At 41.7% G+C, this 19156-nt stretch overlaps 1 protein-coding gene across 3 annotated transcripts; it reads right to left on the bottom strand.

Annotated features, from left to right (window-relative positions):
- Positions 1-1120: 1120 nt before the first annotated feature.
- Positions 1121-15681, bottom strand: capzb (capping actin protein of muscle Z-line subunit beta). 3 transcript variants are annotated; one of them, XM_075461019.1, is made up of 10 exons: positions 15442-15681; positions 10971-11060; positions 9432-9553; positions 5115-5228; positions 4887-5028; positions 4492-4608; positions 4321-4386; positions 3697-3773; positions 3217-3311; positions 2135-2224 (listed from the first exon to the last, which is right to left on the bottom strand). In XM_075461019.1, the coding sequence occupies exons 1-9, from the start codon at positions 15442-15444 to the stop codon at positions 3218-3220; spliced, it is 825 nt and encodes a 274-aa protein (XP_075317134.1). In that variant the 5' UTR covers positions 15445-15681; the 3' UTR covers positions 2135-2224; position 3217. The 3 variants fall into 3 exon arrangements, with proteins under 3 accessions (XP_075317135.1, XP_075317134.1, XP_075317132.1); XM_075461017.1 differs by having other exon boundaries at positions 3210-3311; XM_075461020.1 differs by lacking the exon at positions 3217-3311 and having other exon boundaries at positions 1121-2224.
- Between the last annotated feature and the right edge of the window lie 3475 nt (positions 15682-19156).

The raw sequence follows: 19156 nt of genomic DNA on the forward strand, positions 1-19156 counted from the left end.
TCATCATCAAGTCATGCCGTCTTTCCTTTCTTCCTTTTTTTGAACAAAGAAAGTACAATCTGATGCTTAGGTTATACAATTAGGTAAATATAACCTGAGACTAACAACAACACATGACATATTTCAGGGTCAATATTTATCACAAAAATTAGGCCAAAATGCAGAAGCAGTGTGCAAAATATTTAAGCTCACCCTCTGTTTTCATAGGAACTGAGAGGCTAAGTAGCAGCCAGGTGCTAATAATCAAATGCACTTGATTAATTGATCAGCCAGTTTGACCAACTTTTTAAAAGCAGACTCAACAAGCCTTAGTTTGTACCTTACGGTTTAAATTCTCAACGGGAAGAATAAGAAAGAGACTGAACACGTATGACTTGTTTGGAAGGGTTGCCAGGAATAAAACGCTCCTCTCTAAAAAGAACACGACGGCACAATTTAGGTTTGAAAAGTTACATTTGAACAAACCACAGGACTTCTGGAACAACGTCCTTTTGGCAGAGGAGACCAAATGGGAGATCTTAGATCGTAATACACAGCGGCATGTTTGAAGAAAAACCAAACAGCATATGAGCACAAACACCTCATACCAGCTGTAAAGCACTGTGGCTGTGGCACTTCTGTGGCTTTCTGAACAACCAACATTTGTAATGAAGTAATATTTCATCGCTTGTTATTCAAATATGTGTTGGTACGATAAGAACAGCTTCAGTTTCACAGCTTAGTGTACACGCAGTCAGATTCTTGTTGCAGTGCAGCCGTCTTTTCCTGCGACACTGAATTTAAATACAAGGCTGAACTATGTGTTGCTGGTTGGTCTGGAAAATGCTAAATTAAGGGGCACTGAGAAGAGAAGAGCCACAAAAACGATCATTTAGTGGCTGTCAGCAGCTGCTAATAAGCCGACCACCTAGTTTTGAAAATCCTTTGGTAATACGTCACTTAATACTCTTCTTTAACATAAATTGAAGGTTTTTATATAGAAATGTTTTTAAAAAATTGTTTTATGGCACACTTGATATAATTACAAGATGCACGGGCAATCCTGAAGTACTTCTTTCATTTAGTTTTTTCTGCCCGCTTCCTGCACAGCATCACACCAATAAGAGAAAGAGAGCAAGTGTAGCTTTTTTACAGTTTTTATTGTTGCTGGAGGCTCTAATACAATATGAATCATAAGCTTTACAAAATAAAAACAAAACAAAAAAGATTCCCCTCCAAAAATGGAAACGCTTAAAGGTTTCCAGTGAGACACAAAGACAAAACTGTGACCCCCAACAAAGACAGAATAGGTGAAGAGAGGAGAGCTGAATGAGTTGAACATAGGGGGAAGCAACTGCCATGTTATACACAGTACTTGTGTGTGTATTTGTGTGTGTGTGTGGGAGGCCTTTTGTGACGAGGGTGATAACAGTCCATCCCCATGTTTGACCCATGTCCTCCTCCTGCAGCCCCGTGCACCCACACAGACACACATGCATGCAGACAGAGTGGAATTAAGTGTAAAAACCTGTTTGTGCATACAGAAAGGCCATCCTCATGTTTACAACGCCCAGAGGGCTTACAGTTATACATGGACAGTTATAATTCTATACAAATATATCTGAGGGGGTGTCATAGGCAAAACAGAGAGCAAGAGATAAACTTAATGAACATAATGACACCACTGTCTACACCACTGACAGCACAGTCTGTGTCCGCTTCCTCCACCCAGAGGAAGAGCGGGGCCAGAGCTGCTAGTTTCAAACTGACTGAGGACGCATCAGGGATCATCACTACAGTGACCTTCACTCTGTGAGATTATCATTAACTGTGGTAATAACATCATTAAATCCATGACAGGAGAGATGGAGAGAGGAGAGGGGAGGAGAGAAACGGAGCGCGAGTGAATGGCTTCATGGCAGATGAGATGCATGGAAACAGAAAAACAAACAAACAAAACAAAAAAAAAAAAAAAAAACAAACATGAAATGCTAAGCGTTTTCTCCTTTTTCGTTTTCCACAAATCAACAAGAGTGCAGCACTGAAACAGGCATGGAGGGAAAGACGTAAAGAAACAGAAAAGATGGCAGAGATGAGGCGAAGAGAGTGAGACAGAAGGAAAAACAAAACAAAAAAAACAAAACAACAGTAGCATCTCTAGCTGTTATGTTTGCGTTTGAGTGCCTCCATTAAGTCGACCTTCAGAGCCTCCTTCTGCGACTTGTCGGCCTGAGACTGAACACTCCTGTGTGGAAGCAAAGAGAGGAGAGTCTCAGTGTGAGCAAACATGGAACGTGAAAACAGCGGGGGGGGGTAGATTCTCTACTGAGGTAAAAAAGCTCGGGCTGTGAGTTCAAGAGAAAGATTTGAAGGAGTGGGTGTATTAAAGTGTTACTTATATATAGTCCAATTCTACTTCTGTGGAGAGAAGATCGTGAATAACATGCTGCATCATCATCATCATCATCATCATCACACTGCACTCACGAACATTAATGACACAGTCAGGGTTACTCGTTATCATGCAGTTCAATTTTTCTTAACCTATTAATCTTTAAAATCCTATGTGCACATATACAACAAAACAATAAAAAAAAAAGTGCTTTTTTTTTTTACATTCAATTTCATACACTCTCTAGATGTTCCTCTGCAGCATTGTGCCTCGCACAAAAAAAAACAAAAAAACACCATCTAAGAAAACCTTATTAGGACGACAAACTGCCAAACAACACAGCTAGTGACTTATATATAAATACACTGACATGTTTAGTGTGTTGCCTTCTCAGATCATCCGTTAGTCTAAAAGTAAACAAAACCTGCACAGCGCGCCTTAAAAAGCTGCTCGCTTTTCAACACTGCACGAGGGGCATGCAAATCTGTGTTTAAAGGCATATATACAAACACAGTGTTAGAGTGGAAAAAGGACAACAAGGCTGTATATTTATTCAAGAAGATGCTTTTACTTTTAAATCTGTCGATGTTGCAGTCCCCTCCCAATTCAATCTGAGGGCTGAGTTCCCTGCTCTCTGCTCCCACATGTCCCATCTTGCTCATATACATGAGCAACATTTATCCAACACCGTTTTCTAACTGGGGTCAATGTTTTAGTGGTGGACACTTGAGTCTTCACCTTCCGTAGAAGGTAGACGCAGCAGTGCATACACACCCACACACACACACACACACACACACACACACACACACAAACACTTGTCCATGCCAGGGAGTACCTCTGACCCTAGTCAATGAAGATCTGACGCTGGGTAAGGACCTGTGACAGCTCCCTCTGGAGCTGCCGGTACTTTTGATTATCAGGCAAAGACTCAATAGATCTGGAGGACAGAGAAGAGGCGGCAGAGGAGGAGAGGGGACAGGCTTAACAAGGGGAGAGACCCATATGAGAATGGCAGCAGAAATGTGCTATTCAAGGCACAAAACAAGAAAGAAAAGATAGAAAAAAAATGGTGGGAGGAGTTGAATAGAGGGCAAGGGAACAAAGGAGGAGAAGAGCGAGAACAGGAAGTGTTGGGAAAAAAAAAAAAAGGGCAGCTTTGAACAAAAATATCACATAAGATGGTAAAAAAACAGAAGCAAGAAAGGTGGAGAGAGAGTGAAACTGACTCTGATACTGTAAGAAGAACAGAGCTGCTGCTGGCTGGAGGTGCTGTAAAAAAGAAGAAGGCGACCCTGTCACAAAGACAGCTCATGCAGCAGTACCTGAGGCCGTTGACGATGTCCTTGGTCTTGCCAAAGTAGATTTCATTCAGTGTGGAACGAATCTTGTTCTCCATGTCCTGAGACGAGACAGTAACAACTATTAAAGTCATTCCTACCACTATTTTCCATTTTGCTCTAAGACGACTGCTTTAGTGCCTAGATGTGGAGGTTTGTGCTGATGTTCTTGTGAAAAGAGGATTTCCTTCACTAATAAAAATAATTTAACTGCCTACATGCACGTACAAAACTTTGACAAGATTTCTCTTTTACAATTCTATGCATTTCAGACCCCCCCCGTTATATTTACAGTCAATGCAATGTAAATTGAGGATAGTACGAGTAAAGACAGCTACAGCTCAGTTACAGCATGGCCACTTCTCCACACTGTGTGGACTGACAAAAGCTGCTTCCTGTTGTTGGTCCCATTCTCAGCCCTGCTTCTGTTCAGACAGACTGCAACCTTGAGGCACTAACGTGTAAATCAGCTGACAGAATAGCTTAGGCCTAAAGTGGCTTTTAAAGCTCTTTAACTATAAGTAACATCCTGCACAGGAGACCTGGGAAACAACACAGTGCTGTCATTTTACTGCAACGTCACAAGCAGGCAGTCCGAGTTACACTGACTTCAACGAGGCGGCCGATGTTGGCGATGTGGGGCGAAGACTCTCCAACCGTCTCGTCTTTTTCCATCTGCACAAAAAAAGAAACAGGAAAAGCCAATTGACTTGGTGAGTTACTCAAGCACCGCCGGACAAATCAATAGAAGTCTTTGTGGAGTTTAGAGACATGTCCTGCCTGTCTTGTAAGGCTGCCGCCCAGGTTCATGGTACCAGAGCCGGTCTTGGTTGTCTGGAGCCACAGCATGACGGTGGAGGTGAGTTTGTAGTGAGCAGTACGACCGCTGGACTTTTCCTGCTCGCGAAACAAACAAGACAACCCATGATATGCATAGTTTTAATCAATTTTACTGGGATTTTTTTAATTACCGTGAGCCGTGTTTGTAACTGTGTTTGACTACAAATCAATTTGTCCATTAACACAGTCTGAATGCGAACTGAAGAGATGTGTGAATGTGCCTTCAAAAAACACTATTCAGTCACAATGTACAGCAGAGAGAAAACAACAATTAGTTTCCATGTCCTGGTATTTAAGCAGGACTTTTGAGAGTCGCAAAACTTCAGTCGGCTCACCTGCACCTCCACCACATGAATCGAGTCCCAGCACCCTTTGATCTTCTTGGATCCATCTCCTGCCTTTTTAATGAGAATAACTCCAGCAAAGCCATGATCCAAGTCCCAGAGGTACACGGAGGACACGCCACCCTCAAAGTACCTGAAAGTAACAGATATTAGAGGTCACAGGGCAGAGGCCGATGGATCACAGCAAACTCTCTTTCAGATAGTCTGGCTGGTACTCACAGGTCTCTGTACTGATCGAAGGCGTTATTGGCTTCAACTTCAAGTTTCCTCAGGCGGGCTGAAGGCATCGCACCATCTTCAATGGGAGGTTCATATTTATTACTCCACGGGGATCTGACGAACGACAGAAGATACAATAGATTACAAGAATGTTAAGTAAGAGCAGCAGCATTACGACTTGTGAACTGATTATCTGCAAAAAACTGAATATTAACGTGAGACTGCAATTATGTGGATGAAGGCAGGTTTTACAGGTTAATTGATAAACAGAGACCCAAACATTCCAAAGGTTATAGTCAAAGTTGACATCACAATCGACAAACTTCTCTGTAATGAAACAAAACAGAGTTTAAAATAACAAATCAATGACGAAGGCAGTCACAAGCCAGGCTTTTACACTTGTTCCAGTTAATCTTTCAGCCAATCACCACTTAACTTACCAAAGGCGTTCTGACACATGCCAAAGGACTACTTTTCATTGCCTTGGTTTTGGTTTGAATTTCTGTCCTCTCCATGAGCAGAGAGCTATGCAAATGCACACAGATATGCAAATATGTCGTCCTAAAGACTGCAAAAGCAAGCTGCCATTTCAGGTGGGAGTTGTATTACTCTCTCCACAAGAGCGCGGTTTCGTGATCACCAGTGGCTTTTATTTGAATGTTTCTTGACAGAAAGCTGGGCAGAGAGAGAAGGGGAAAACATGCAGCAACAGGCTCAAGAAGCGACCCTAACCCAGGCCGGCCGCACCGAGGAGATTTTGGCTTCTGTGCACTGGCTGCCTGCTACCTGGCACCACTAAAAAACATTTTTTCTTTACTGAATTACACTTTTCCTCTTGGATTGCAATGACCACAAAACTCCCAACCAATAGAAAGCCAGGATATGATGCCAGGGCTCTAGACTAACTTTTTACACTGGTGCGCCTAACTTTTTTTCTTAGGTGCACCAGCACAAAAGTTATGTGCACCCAAATTTTCAAACGCATTGCATTTAACACTGCAGTTTTACAGGTTCACTTTATTTATTTATTTTAAAATCGCTGTCCATATATGTCTATTAACTAGCAATCTGGTCAAAATAAAGTTCTTTATTTGAAGCACAATTCTACAAACTTACTGAACTTAACTTTCAAACTACTTACTGAAACTTACTGAAAAAGTGTTGCTGCTTAAAGTGCTTCACTGACTGGAAATTTAAACTTAAAACATCTCAAATTAAATAAAAAGAAAATCTAAATTAAAATTGCAAGTGTTTTAAGGGCTTCAAACTGAACATCTCATGGCTCAATGTCTTATGGACTATCCTCCATTGCAGTCACATGCCCCTCGGATGGCCAACTCCTGTAGTTGGGTTAAATATATATATCAGTATATTCACCGGTCTTCCTCTCCTCAAGATACGGCCGTACACAATGACGCATTCCTGATCATGTACTCACTGTTCGCAATTAGCACAGACGTCTTTTTTTTCAACGTATCTGCGATGACTCCTATAAATTGTGCGCACGCGACATCATTGCTGTACGTCGGGTTTATGTTCAAGCTATTTTTCTTCTGAAGAATTATTTCGGACTTGAACTTAGTGAAGGGAACTTTTGCAATATGGTAGGCAACGTTAAACTTGATTATCATCTCGGCCTCGTCTGATGATGTGTTTGCTGCTGCCTGCCACTGAAAGGCAGCGGGGAGAGGGGACACTGAGCAGGTAATGTGTTTCATAGATGCGTTGTGCTTTTTCAGCGTTTCAATTCGAAATGTATTAGAACCAGTCACAAATGCACTATTGCCACATTTTACAGTAAATGCAGTGCATTATATTATCGGCTTTACTGCATCTTAGCCAGGGAAACTGGTCAAGCCACTCTCTTAGAAATGTATACACTTTACCCCTTTTAATTTCAGTTGGTTCTGGCTCGGATGCTGATGCTAGCTCCGGACCAGGGCTTGACATAAGTTAACGTGGGAGGTTGATAGCTCCGTGTCAGAGCATTGGTTGTGGTTATTTTTGGACGAATCAGGCCTTAACTTAACCAAAAAGTTGTCAATAGTTCTTTTCATCTTATCATCCACTATACATCATCCACTGTTTATCTGACGAGCCGAGGTTCATCACCTCTCTGTCTGACTACAGGATGCGCGTGTTCAAACTACACACGTACACGGGCCAATCAGATGGGGGTCCCGTCCTTCACCATCTCTGATTGGTTTAGACCACGATATGGATCTAATGTGTGTCTGTTGTTGAACCACAGGGAGACTTTCAGAGTCGTGTAGACTTTTTTTTTTTTTTTCTCGAACGGGTGGTTGCACCTAGCCTGGCTCTCACGCAGACCCTTCGTGCTTCGTGCATCTTCGTTACACTTCGTGAGCTCGCACGAGGGTCTGGGCGCGCCTTGTTGAGCCCGAAGTCTTCGGTTACCCCATAAACGGGCCCGCCTCTATGCCTAGATCCAATCACAATCGTGGGGCGGGGTGTTAACAGGTATGACGTAGCATCCGGCGCGACAACGAACACATTCAAACACAGTACGACAACAACAATGGCGGCACGGATGCACAGTTGTAGAGCAACTCGGCTCCGCTTCGGCTTTTTGCCATGCCCTTAACGTGGCTAGCGATTCTTCCAGCCTACATATAGAGCGGTGGCATTTCATACACACACGGCATGACCGTTGCTGGACGTCTGTCAACGTCAAACCAAGTTCAGAAAGACGTTCACTTACGGATTTCTCGTTGGTATTTTTGTCAAAAAGCTTCTTGCTATTTGTGAGGACTCCCTTTATTCGCAGATTTTCACTGCACAGTCGACATCTATCATTTACCGCCATTGCCGGACGATTAGCTGCTGCTAGCTCCTGCTTTGCTCGCTGCTGTTGTGTTTTGTTTATTTTCCACCACAGACCGAGAGACTGGTCGCGCTCCAACGCGTCACATCCGCTTTCGATATGATTGGTCGAAGTAGTACGTGACACACACATTGAATTCTCCAATCAGGTTCGAGAGGTTTTTGAATACAACCCCCGCCTACTCACAGCAGAGAACAGCTAGGCAACCGACAAAATTCCAGATGGATGAGAAACATCCATCTGCGTGAGAACCAGGTTAGGTTGCACCTGTGCAACGTCAGATTTTTTTTTTTTGTCGCACCATTGAGAAAATAGGTCGCACGTGCGACCAAATTGGCCCTGGATGCTGACCGACAATGTCATCATCCCTGCATCTGTGTAGGTGTGACTGTTTTACTTCACAGTGTTCCAAAATAAAAAAAACTCAAGAGTTCTTTGAGTACCCCTAAACATCCTGCTGGCTCCAGGTTTGAAGTGGTCCCATGTGTCCGTTATACCTCCCTTTGAAACTGAATGGCTCCAGTGCTGGCTCAGAGCTTATAACAACGAGTTATAAGTGAGTTTTTATTAAGAACCAGCTAAGAACTGGTTTGATTTTCCAGTCACAGCTCCATCACAGAGCCACTTTAAAAGTCTCTTCTGGTAAACGTCCCCACCTCCCTCTGTTATTGATAGTGTTCTGCATTTCTGTAGAAGCCCAGAGTGCAAAGAGAGTGTTTATCTTCACAGATGATAACAATATTTGTCTCATTTCCCCTGAACGTCTTAACATAACATGTCTGGTTTGAAAAGGCGATTTTAAACAACAGTCTGTGTGGATGCTCTCTGAAATGCCGACTGGCATTTCCTGACACGGCCCAATATTTATCAACGGCACCCCACCCACTGACATAAAGGGCTCTTCACCCGTTGGTGCCGCTACAAGCAGAGCTTTGGCAGTCAAAACTAAAAGAACTGGTTCTACGTTAGGCTCTAGCAGCGAACAAGCAGAGGAATGACTTTTGTAGAAAAACCCCATTATTTATATAGAAAGTCCCAACCATCTGCTCCGTCGACAAGCATCACTCATTTCACCTGTGCCGTAAGCTTTACTGTCCTCAGTTGTTTCTTGGTGAAGTCTTTATGTTTAAATTCTTTTTCCCTTAACTGAGTTAACTCAGTTAACTATGGCCCTGGATTCCTCAGTATTATACCTATTCTTGTATCAGTCTGTTTTTTCACAAGCAAACATTTTCTCAACGAGTCAGAAATTCACATCACACTGTCAATAACATGTCGACTCTCACATGATAAATGAGATCAAATATGAAACGTTTGAGTTTTCCTTGAAGTAGATATAACAGCGCTGAAATCAAAGCTTAAAACATGGACTTCATTTACTGTCTGCGGTCTCTCTTTCATGCAACAGATTAAATGACCGCGGCCTAGTTTGTGCTCCTTCTCCACAACTCCGGTGTAGTTATGAACTCAACCTGTAGGAGTCGCCGTCTCGGTTGTAATCACAGAGCAGGTAGTCTTTTCCCACCACTTTGTCCCGGGCGATCTTCAGGGGCTGGTCCACAGAGGAGAGGAGGTCCTCACACAGACTGGGCACCTGGATGAAAACACAGAGGAAAAAAAAAAAGCTCAGCTCATGAAGAACACAATATCGGCTGCTGTGTGATTAAATGCAGCTGCTGCTGTTGAACATCTGGACCCCTCAAACATCTGACTACAGTTCTGTATGACCCGAGAGCAGACGTGAGACATGGGAACGAGATATTCTGGTCATTTAGACTTTCTGTTACAGATGGTAACATTAAGAAGAAAGAAAGGTCAAAGGGAATTGGTGGAACAGACTAGAAATCAAAACATGAGGGACCTGGTATTTGATATGTCTTTCTCTCGCATTCCTGTCTCACCCAATAAACAGACGAGTTAGAATATCATTGAGAAACATAATATCTGGAGGATTTTATGGGTTACAAATTAGTTCTCACAGACTGACATGGAGCCCCCTCCCTTTGTGCTCCTGCCTCAGAGCACACACACAAAGGAGGCGCTGTTATCTTGAAAAAAGCCCCCGTACCCGAGAATACACACACACACACACACACACACACACACACACACACACACACACACACACCTGGAAGTCCAGACTGACTCGAACAACAGGGGAGGACAGGGAAGACTAAGATAGCCCAGAAAGCAGAAATAAGAGAGGAGGAGGTGAGAGATTTGGGATAAACAGGAAAGAAAGGGGGGGATTTCAGGTGATTTGGAATGGTGAGGGAGAGTTTCAACTGAGAAGGAGCCAAAAAAAAAAGACTTGGCGGTGGAGGTGATTGGCAGCTGCAATGATAATCACTAACAACCGGACACAGTGGTCGCTGTGAAAGAAAAGAGCAGATGTCCAGGGGAGAGGGGTTAAAGGTGAGAGAAGAGGAAGGTGAGCAGGTGGGGGTCCGGCTGAAAAGGAACGGATATGACCAGAAATAAAGGTGCAATTAAAACAGAGGCACAAGTGTGATTTGATTTATGTCTGATTGAGCTTAATTTGGCTCGCTCAGAGGGAACTGCTCTGTTGAAAGGCACAAAGCACAACAAAGAAATTCAAAACCGAAAACTGTGGGAAGGAGTCGAATGACTCATTCACAGGTGTGAGTGCACTAAAAATTCACTTCAGGCACCAAAAGAATTGCAAAATAAGATAATAACTTTTTACACGGTATGCATAAATACTACATGTGGAATTTTACACATAAAAGCAACAACATTTGGCAACTTCAATGTAAATATGAAATATCTCCCAGTAAGTCAGGCTCTACCTTTTCCAATGTAAGTTTATTTTGCATCGTTATATCACATAACAATATAAAAAAAACTGTTACTATTACTGACATTTGTGTTTATTGCTACCATCTGTCCAGGCTTAATTAGGTGCTAGGGTTTTCTTGTGGGTTTAACATGTGAATTCAAGGACTTTACCCATCATGAGGTCTGACTGGTTATCAAAGGCAGGAACTCACCAGGTCGATGAGGTCACTGAGGTTCTTCTCGATCTGCTGAGGAGGCAGACGCCTCATCAGGTCCAGAGCACAGTCCAGCTGCTGGTCATTCTGAAACACACAGTCAGCAGAGACAGGACTCATTATTTAGTATCATCGCGTGGCTCTTTAACACACCAGTTAACTTCTGCTCCTGGAGAGCTTTGGCCTCAATAGAAGACCAGTCATTTTTTTTGTACGTGATAACGAAGCGGTTCGTAAGGCAACATAGTTTATATACAATCCTCAGACATCATAAAAATACGACCTGCACAACATTAAGGAAATCTGCTCTCCAATTTTAATAAACAGAATATTAGTGAAACGAAAAACAAGCAAACAAACAAAAACACTGTTTTCCAAACTATATGCTCGTCTTTTCTTCCGATAGTTAAAGAAACTATGAAAACTTCCCGCAGCACCCAAAGATAACACACTGTGTAGGCACTAAAACACCATCATTGAAAACTAACAATAGTAGACCCAGAAATGATTCCTCATAAATCACTAAACAGATAAATGCTTCAGTGGATTATAATTGTCTGTAAAGCAGCTGCTCTCAAAGCACACTCTGAAGCAGCCAGTGTTTAATTAACTCTTGGCACCCAAAGTTTCGATTACAGCAAATAAACCTCACATGTTTTAACTGATTGGGACTGGGTATTAGTTTGTTAGGTTTAATTAAATGCTTTAATATTCTAAACTAGGTAACGAGCTGTCAAAAAATAAAAAATAAATTTAAAAAAAAAAGCCCCATATTCCTCACAGAAACACTGTGGCCTGACATATAATGAAGCAAGTGTGTCAAATTCAGTGAGGAGACAAAATATATAAAGCTGGGTAACAAATTAAGTGTCTTAGTGAGATGCTGAGCAAACAGAACAGCTACACTGCAGCTCAGTATTATTTCTACAAGTCTGCGCAGCTCTGTGTAGGAGGAATTTAACACCATTCTTCCAAAAGATCATGATGATGGTGTAGAAGAGAGCCGTTTAACACGTCTGGCCAAAAAAACCAAAACACTGATAGTTGTTTAAATAGGACTCGATTAGTTAGCTCGCTTTCTCAAAAACAGCCCAGTGTTAAAGTGCTGCCACATTCTGTACAAGGGTATGAGAAGAGTCGAAATGTTCACACCCTCGTGGGCAAACTCCTTTCTTGCACTGTGATATTACAGAGACCGCACCAGGCTGAGGAGCGCTTATGACTTGTCATGTGACCCGTTTTTTTTTTTTGCAGGGAATAGCGAGAGAATGGCCAAAAGTGTAGAGAATCAACCAACACCAACACGTGGCTCTTCGGGCTACGTCTAAACAAGCTATGTCAGTGCAGATTTAGTCCATCAGCTGTTGAGGCATGTGAACTGTTTGGCAAAGGCTGTGTGAGGAGTGTCATTTGGGAGAGGGCAGGGACACTGGCTTAAATGGAGAAGAGGTACCAGATGTCAGATAAAAATCAATGACTTCCTTTTTTGGATGGTGGAGAAGCAAATTGAAGTGGTGTAGCTTCTCAGGTGAACAATGTCGAATGTAACAGCTGTCATTAAAACTCAAACATGTTTCCACTCTGAAAAGGCAAAGGGCTGAAGCACACATGTTTGTTGACTGATGCCTATTAGTCAGCCAGATGAAACAAAACAAAAAAATACACCAGGCCAAACTTTAAATATCTTGATGGAGAGATGTGCATTGATCAAGGACGAACAACTGAATTTGAAAAATGGGCATTAGGAGAGAGAAATTTCTCACAATATGGTAAAGACAGACAACTTGGAATAAGCCAGTACAAGCTGAAAGATTTAAAAGGCAAAGGTTTCTGGAAGCTTGTGAAACCGTTCACCGCACACAGTGAATATGTATAATTTTGTTGCTATTATTTGGCATTAAACTGTGAAGTTACATCAGCAGAAGCCACACCGGCTGCTTTACTTGTATGTGCTGGCTGGCCAAAATGTAAACTAGCTGCTGTGACTTCACTGACTGGGTGTGGCCACAACACGTGTGGCACTTTCAGCTACACATTTAGTTATAAAGCTTGCAAACAGATTTTTGATACAGTCCATACACTGTATCATATCCGATCCTCTTCACACAAGCTTCCTGACCTAGCGGGATATGTCAATACCGCTGTGACATAATCCCCCAAAGCCAACAATCTTATCTTTAAAATCTGAGAACAACTGAGAGGATAATAAAAATGGACACACAATCAGTTCTGAGCTCTTAATACAACCTGCTGTTTGAGATGTCTACAGAGGCTTGCTTAGTCAAGAACTTGGTCACTAAACATATCGGACAACATGGTTCTTGATCCCAATAAAGTTCAGCTCATGTAGTATCAGTTCCAGACCTGTAACTTCCTGTATATTAACATCCCTTTACAAAAGTCGCCCCCCAATCTACTGCGATGGCCCTTTTCATGTCCATCAGTTTCAGGAGAAACTTAAAAAAAAGCAAACAAATGATCTCATACTGAATGGAGACGTTAGTAACTACAACTAAAGAGCACACAGAACTAGAGCGTAATCTTCCCTCTGGGTTTTCTTAAATATGCAGTGAGCGAGAGGACATTAGTGGGCAGAGGAAAGCAGACCAGTCACAACATGAAACTGTAGGGAATGTGTAGGAGGATAAACTTAAAAACATAGAGGAAAAAATTCTGTTTGTCAGCCAACTCTTACAGCTTACGGGCTTTATGCTACAAAAAGTTTCATCCAGGCATCAGACAATGGCATCAAAGTTGCCTTATCCGAGCTTTAGTCCCACTGAGATACAAATCTTAACTTATTATTAATTCAGTATTTTTTAGAGCTTGAATAACGGCAACTAGACCTTTTAGTTTTTTTTTTCTTGAAGACAATTTACCTCTTATCAAAAAGGTTCAACGCTTGTAGTGGTGAGAAAACTGTCCACAGACAAGTTCTACAACGGAAAAATTAAGTCCAGTTGCCCTCATTCAAGCTCAATCTGGTACAACAACAATGACAGAGAGTAGTTCAAGAGTAGAGAACCCTCATCTCATAAATATTTCCTTAAAGGGTAAGCCTTAACATAACAGAAGTTTCATGACAAAGTCTCGCATGTCACTTCCTCTCCTCTAAATCGCTTTCTGTTCGTCCAAAAAACTTTCAGCTGACTGGTGAATCAGTCTGCACCATCAGACACCTGCATTCCTTGACACCGCATTTACAGGCGCTGCCGTCTCCGCGTAAACACCAGCTCAGAGCAACAACCCCCGAGGTCAGGGGAGACCAGCGAGGCTGGACCGGCAGGATGGATGAGGTGACACCAAAGAAAGAAGGCGTCTCTGGAGAAAAACCATCTGCTCGTCCCTATTCAGGCACGGCAAGGTTTAGATCATGGGAAAGTACAAGAGAAGTTGTATTTTTAAGAAAACCGTTTAGACACAAGATGGTACTCATCTTGTCAGACATCTCTAGATGCCTTATCATTTGCCATCACCCCGTGACACAGACTTCATATAGACAAGGTGGACTGGATTTGTTAGGATGTTTTAAACAATAAACCCCAAGCAACAGCCACAAATATTTCACAGCTGTTGCACAATGCTAGACAACACTACAGTCATTGCCTAAACAGCAGAGGTGCTGTATTAGATTTAAATTTCTGAGTAATAATACATTAAACAACTATATTATGCATTCATTTTATGTAAAAACTAAGTTATAATAATAATTCATCCTATGTAAATGTCATCTTAATTTCTTGGACATTTTGTCCAGTTCTGGTTCAAGCTGAATACAGTTTTTTTTTTTTGTTGAAACATGAATGCCCATTTAAGGGGGACAATAATACCATATAAGCTGAAGAGGTTATTGAATATACAGTACGTGGCGATAGTCACAACAACTGCTGACATGATTGAACTGAATTGTGACATTACTCTCAGAATATACAGGCAAAGTCATGATCAAACCCTCACAGCAGATAAATCTTGCAAAGAAGTCTGACAGCTTGTCATGGTTTGGAAATGGAGGAGCAAGCAGTCTTAATTTAGCTACAGGCACTTGACTATTTTAGCCTAGGCTGAAGTGTGTGTGTACGGCTGGATGGATTGTGTGTGTGTGCTATAACAGGAATCCTCGCCACTGCTATTAGCAAACTTGTGTCAAATCCAAAACATCCTGTGCTAACTTCATGCCTACGAGGCATGTCGCTTGACAAGCGACTAGCTAATAGCTTACTAGCAGGAAGAAGCTGAAGCTAGCATAGCTACGAAGCTAATTCATTCTCATCGCAACGCAGAAGTTTTGCTAACAGTGCATGTTAAATGTAGCGGTGATTTATGTTCACTGGTCCTCTCAGGTTACAACCCAGCTACTTCAACCAGCATAGGCGTATCTTAGCACCTCTAGCCGATAAGTTAGCAGAAGCCACACCAAAACCTTTTGCTTCGTCCCCGTATCTCCCACCAGCTGTACCGCGGCCCTTACCATGTCTGCGGCGGTCTCAGCGGGGCAGGGAGCTTGATTTCACCGATGACTGTAGCTTAGCTTGAGTCTTATTTAACAGCTCGCTCCTCTGGTCTCTTCTTGTTTTTTAGTCCCCCGCGGAAGATGTTTTGTTCTCCTCTCCCTCACTGTGAACCCAGCCCTGTCAGCGAAATTCACTTCCTCAAGCGGGCTACAGGAAGAAGGTTGCGGTGAGAAAACAGGCCCCGGTTGTGCATCCGGGTCACTCTGGGCCTTCTCTGCAGCAGCCAATAGCAAAGGAGCAAGAAAGGCATTGCCAAGTATGGAAAGAGAGGAGTGGTACAGGAAGCATAGTCAGAGAGGGCAGAAGATAGACAGTTACAGGGAAAAAAAATATCCCTTGTGTAAATGGAAACAGACATCAATGTGATGTTTAGAGGGGTAACAAAAAAACAACAACCCTACAAAGTATCATCTGCTCCTTTTATAAACAGTGGTGTTTGTCAAATGACCTCAGTCTCTTGTCGATGTAATGCTTTCATTGTAAATTCTAAGCTATATTTCTAATTTTTTTTCTCATGCACATTGTCAAAAAATGTCAGTTTCCTATAAATATTTTCTTCTGAAATACCATCCCTCTAGAATAGTCTCTGTCATGTAAATTGCTTCATTTGTTGACAGATGTTTCCGATTATTAGGCATCAAAGTTTTTTTTTTGCTTTTTGTTCCATTAAGTAGAACATGATTGCTACATCAACTATGTTTAAAAAACAGCTAAGACGTGTGAATTAATTATAGATTGCCACAGCTACTTTGTGGTGATGCCGGTAACGATTTGCACTTCAGAAATGGGAGAAAAATAATGTATAATATCTGCAAATATCAGTACAAATATACCAATTTAGCATTTTGATATTTTTGACAAGATATCTAAAGTGGGCTGCACGGTGGTGTAGTGGTTAGCACTGTCGCCTCACAGCAAGAAGGTTCCAGGTTCAACTGGGGCCTTTCTGTGTGGAGTTTGCATGTTCTCCCCATGTATGCGTGGGTTCTCTCCGGGTACTCCGGCTTCCTCCCACTGTCCAAAAAGTCATGCATGTTAGGTTAATTGGTGTCTCTAAATTGTCCTTAGGAGTGAGTGTGAGCATGCATGGTTGTTTGTCTCCATGTGGCCCTGCAATGGACTGGCAGCCTGTCCTCTCACCCATTGACTGCTGGGATAGGCTCCAGCCCCCCCGTGACCTGACCGGCAGTATAGATAATGGATGGATGGATGTCTAAAGCTATCTGACAACAAAAATAAGGATAATGAAGTAGATACAAACATTGCTTTGATTAATATTAGCCAGTTCCTCAAACTAGAATAAAGAAAAAAATGATCTGTGCTGAATTTTGTTTGTTTGTTTTTATGTTCAAAAGATGAATGACAGCTTCACTGCATCAGTAGGGTTTTATTGTTTTTGCCAGATGAGGATGAGAAAACTCTCTTAGAGCACGCTATTATCAAAAACAGACGAACTTCAAAAGATCCAAGTCAGTATCCACATTTCTGTTTTAGATTGTAAGGTTGCCAAGATGTTTCATTATCATAAAACTGTGAAAACGCTTCCAAGTTGTGGTACCGAGAACAAAATCAGCGAGAGGCATCTGCAAAGGTTGAACAGAAACTGGCATAAACCCATGTAAAACATCTAAATAGCTTCGGGCTGACCTGCAGTGGTGACTCAACAATGAAAAACAAAGAAGGCTAAGAAATGTAAGTAAAATAAATTAAAATTCCATAGATAAGCCACAGTGTTTCTGAAATAATATTGTATTGACTAAGGAAACCAAAGTAGAGCTTATTAGGAATTAAGTAAATCAATTCATAGTGGACAAAATTAAGCTTACAAGGAAAAAAACACCCTACAGTTGAAATATGGAGGAGGTTCTGATGTAAGGCTACCGTTTCTGATACCAGAGGTGCTGAATGTGTCAGAAGAAGGATGAAATAAGACAACTGTTGAAGCATTTTAGTGTCAGAGAGCTAGTTTTGAAGCAAAGGCCTCGAGTCTTTCAGCAGGACATGATGCACACATCTAACTGCACAAAAGCATGGTAGAAAAGGAAATGAAGGAGTGTTTTAAACTGAAAGGAATGAGTCCTGGCCTAAATCCCCTTGAAAACCTATGATGAGAGCTGAAACCTGCTATGGCAAGCTTTGAAGAGCCTGAATAGATACTAAAAGAGGAGTGGCACAAACTACTCACAGACGAGGAGCTTACACTCTAAATTGTTGCAGGAAACCTTTAGTGGATGTCAAAAGGTTCTGTAGACAAATATAAGGGAAGGATAGTAATAATTGCGTCCAGAGTACTTTTGTGTAATGTGTATTTTTTTTTTATCTCACTGTAAACAGGCCTTTTTTTGTTGTAGTTGTTCAAAGATATTTTGGATCCATCCATTCATTTTCAATACCTGCTTAATCCAACTCAGGGTCACTGGAGCCTATCCCAGCTGTCATTGGGTGAGAGGCAGGGTACAACCCTGGACTGGTCACCAGTCCATCACAGGGCCACATGCACACTCACTCCAAGGGTAATTTAAGAGTCACAGACACCCTGGCATGCAGGGTTTTGGGTGTTGGGAGGAAGCTGTAGTACCTGGAGAACTCTGTTGCTGTGAGGTGGTGGTGCTAACCACCACACTACCATGCAGCCCCTATATTTTGGATGTTCTTCCAAAAAATTCTGTTTATACAAAACTGTTTCATTTGCATTTATTTCTCTATAAGAGGGATGATTTTCGTGACCAAGACTCTGCTCGAAAAATTAAATTTCTCAGGATCTTTTTTATGAATACTTTTTTTGTGAAATGCTCAGCTGCTCGATGAAATGTTCCTTCAAGTGTTCACTATCAAAACTATCACGGTATTAAACAAATGTGTTTGCTGCTTAGACCCCTTACATACATCCTGCATGGTTTGCAAAAGAGAAATCTGCCTGTAAAGCAAATGACCATCTGTATACGATTGACTGTGTGAGGGCAGCAGCACTTTGACTGTGGTCTCCTGAAATTTCATAGTCAAGCAACAATCCCAAAAACTATGAGTGTTACTAGAAAGACAGTTTACTCCTTTTTATCTATATTTCAAGACAGGCTCGATTTGTTCCTCCAGTTAACCTAAATTTGATAATTACCTGACCAAAATATATCAGAAACCAGAGATTTGGTCAAGAGGCAAATATTTTCCAAATACTTATCATCCCTCAGGAAACCCTTGACTTTTGTGTTTAGCATCACATACTTTGTATGAACGTAAAGAGGTGAGATGACAGACACTTACACACACAGTGAAAAGGAGAATCAGTAAGGAATAGGTTTATTTTGACCAAGTCATATGTATATCATTAAATATTTAAATAGTAGAATTACACAGAGTAATATGTCGAGGAAACACACTTAAGCATGTTCAAACCAGAAATCTGGCTGTAGATTGACTGCCCTCAAATCCAATGATGTTTGACTGTTAAATGAAATAGAAATAGAAATAGAAAAATACTTTATTTATCCCCCAATGGGGGGAATTCAGAATAAGAAATCTCAAAGTTATATTACGTAAATTAAACTCAAGGTTAATAACAGAGAAAGACAACCTGAAGCAAATGTAGAACACTATGTATTTCATCAATCTGAGAGCGTGAAAGAGCAGACTGGTGACGATCGTAATTCACGTGACTTCACATTTCTCTCGCGA

Source organism: Odontesthes bonariensis, chromosome 3 (assembly GCF_027942865.1).
Source record: "Odontesthes bonariensis isolate fOdoBon6 chromosome 3, fOdoBon6.hap1, whole genome shotgun sequence".
Lineage (NCBI taxonomy): Eukaryota > Metazoa > Chordata > Actinopteri > Atheriniformes > Atherinopsidae > Odontesthes > Odontesthes bonariensis.

Bases quoted from the DNA above. Each gene is read 5' to 3' on its own strand.
- capzb (XM_075461019.1), bottom strand. The intron at 5,029-5,114 runs GTGAGTACCAGC...TGTTACTTTCAG, and splicing joins TTCGATCAGTACAGAGACCT to GTACTTTGAGGGTGGCGTGT. The intron at 4,387-4,491 runs GCAGGACATGTC...TTTTTTGTGCAG, and splicing joins GCGGCAGCCTTACAAGACAG to ATGGAAAAAGACGAGACGGT.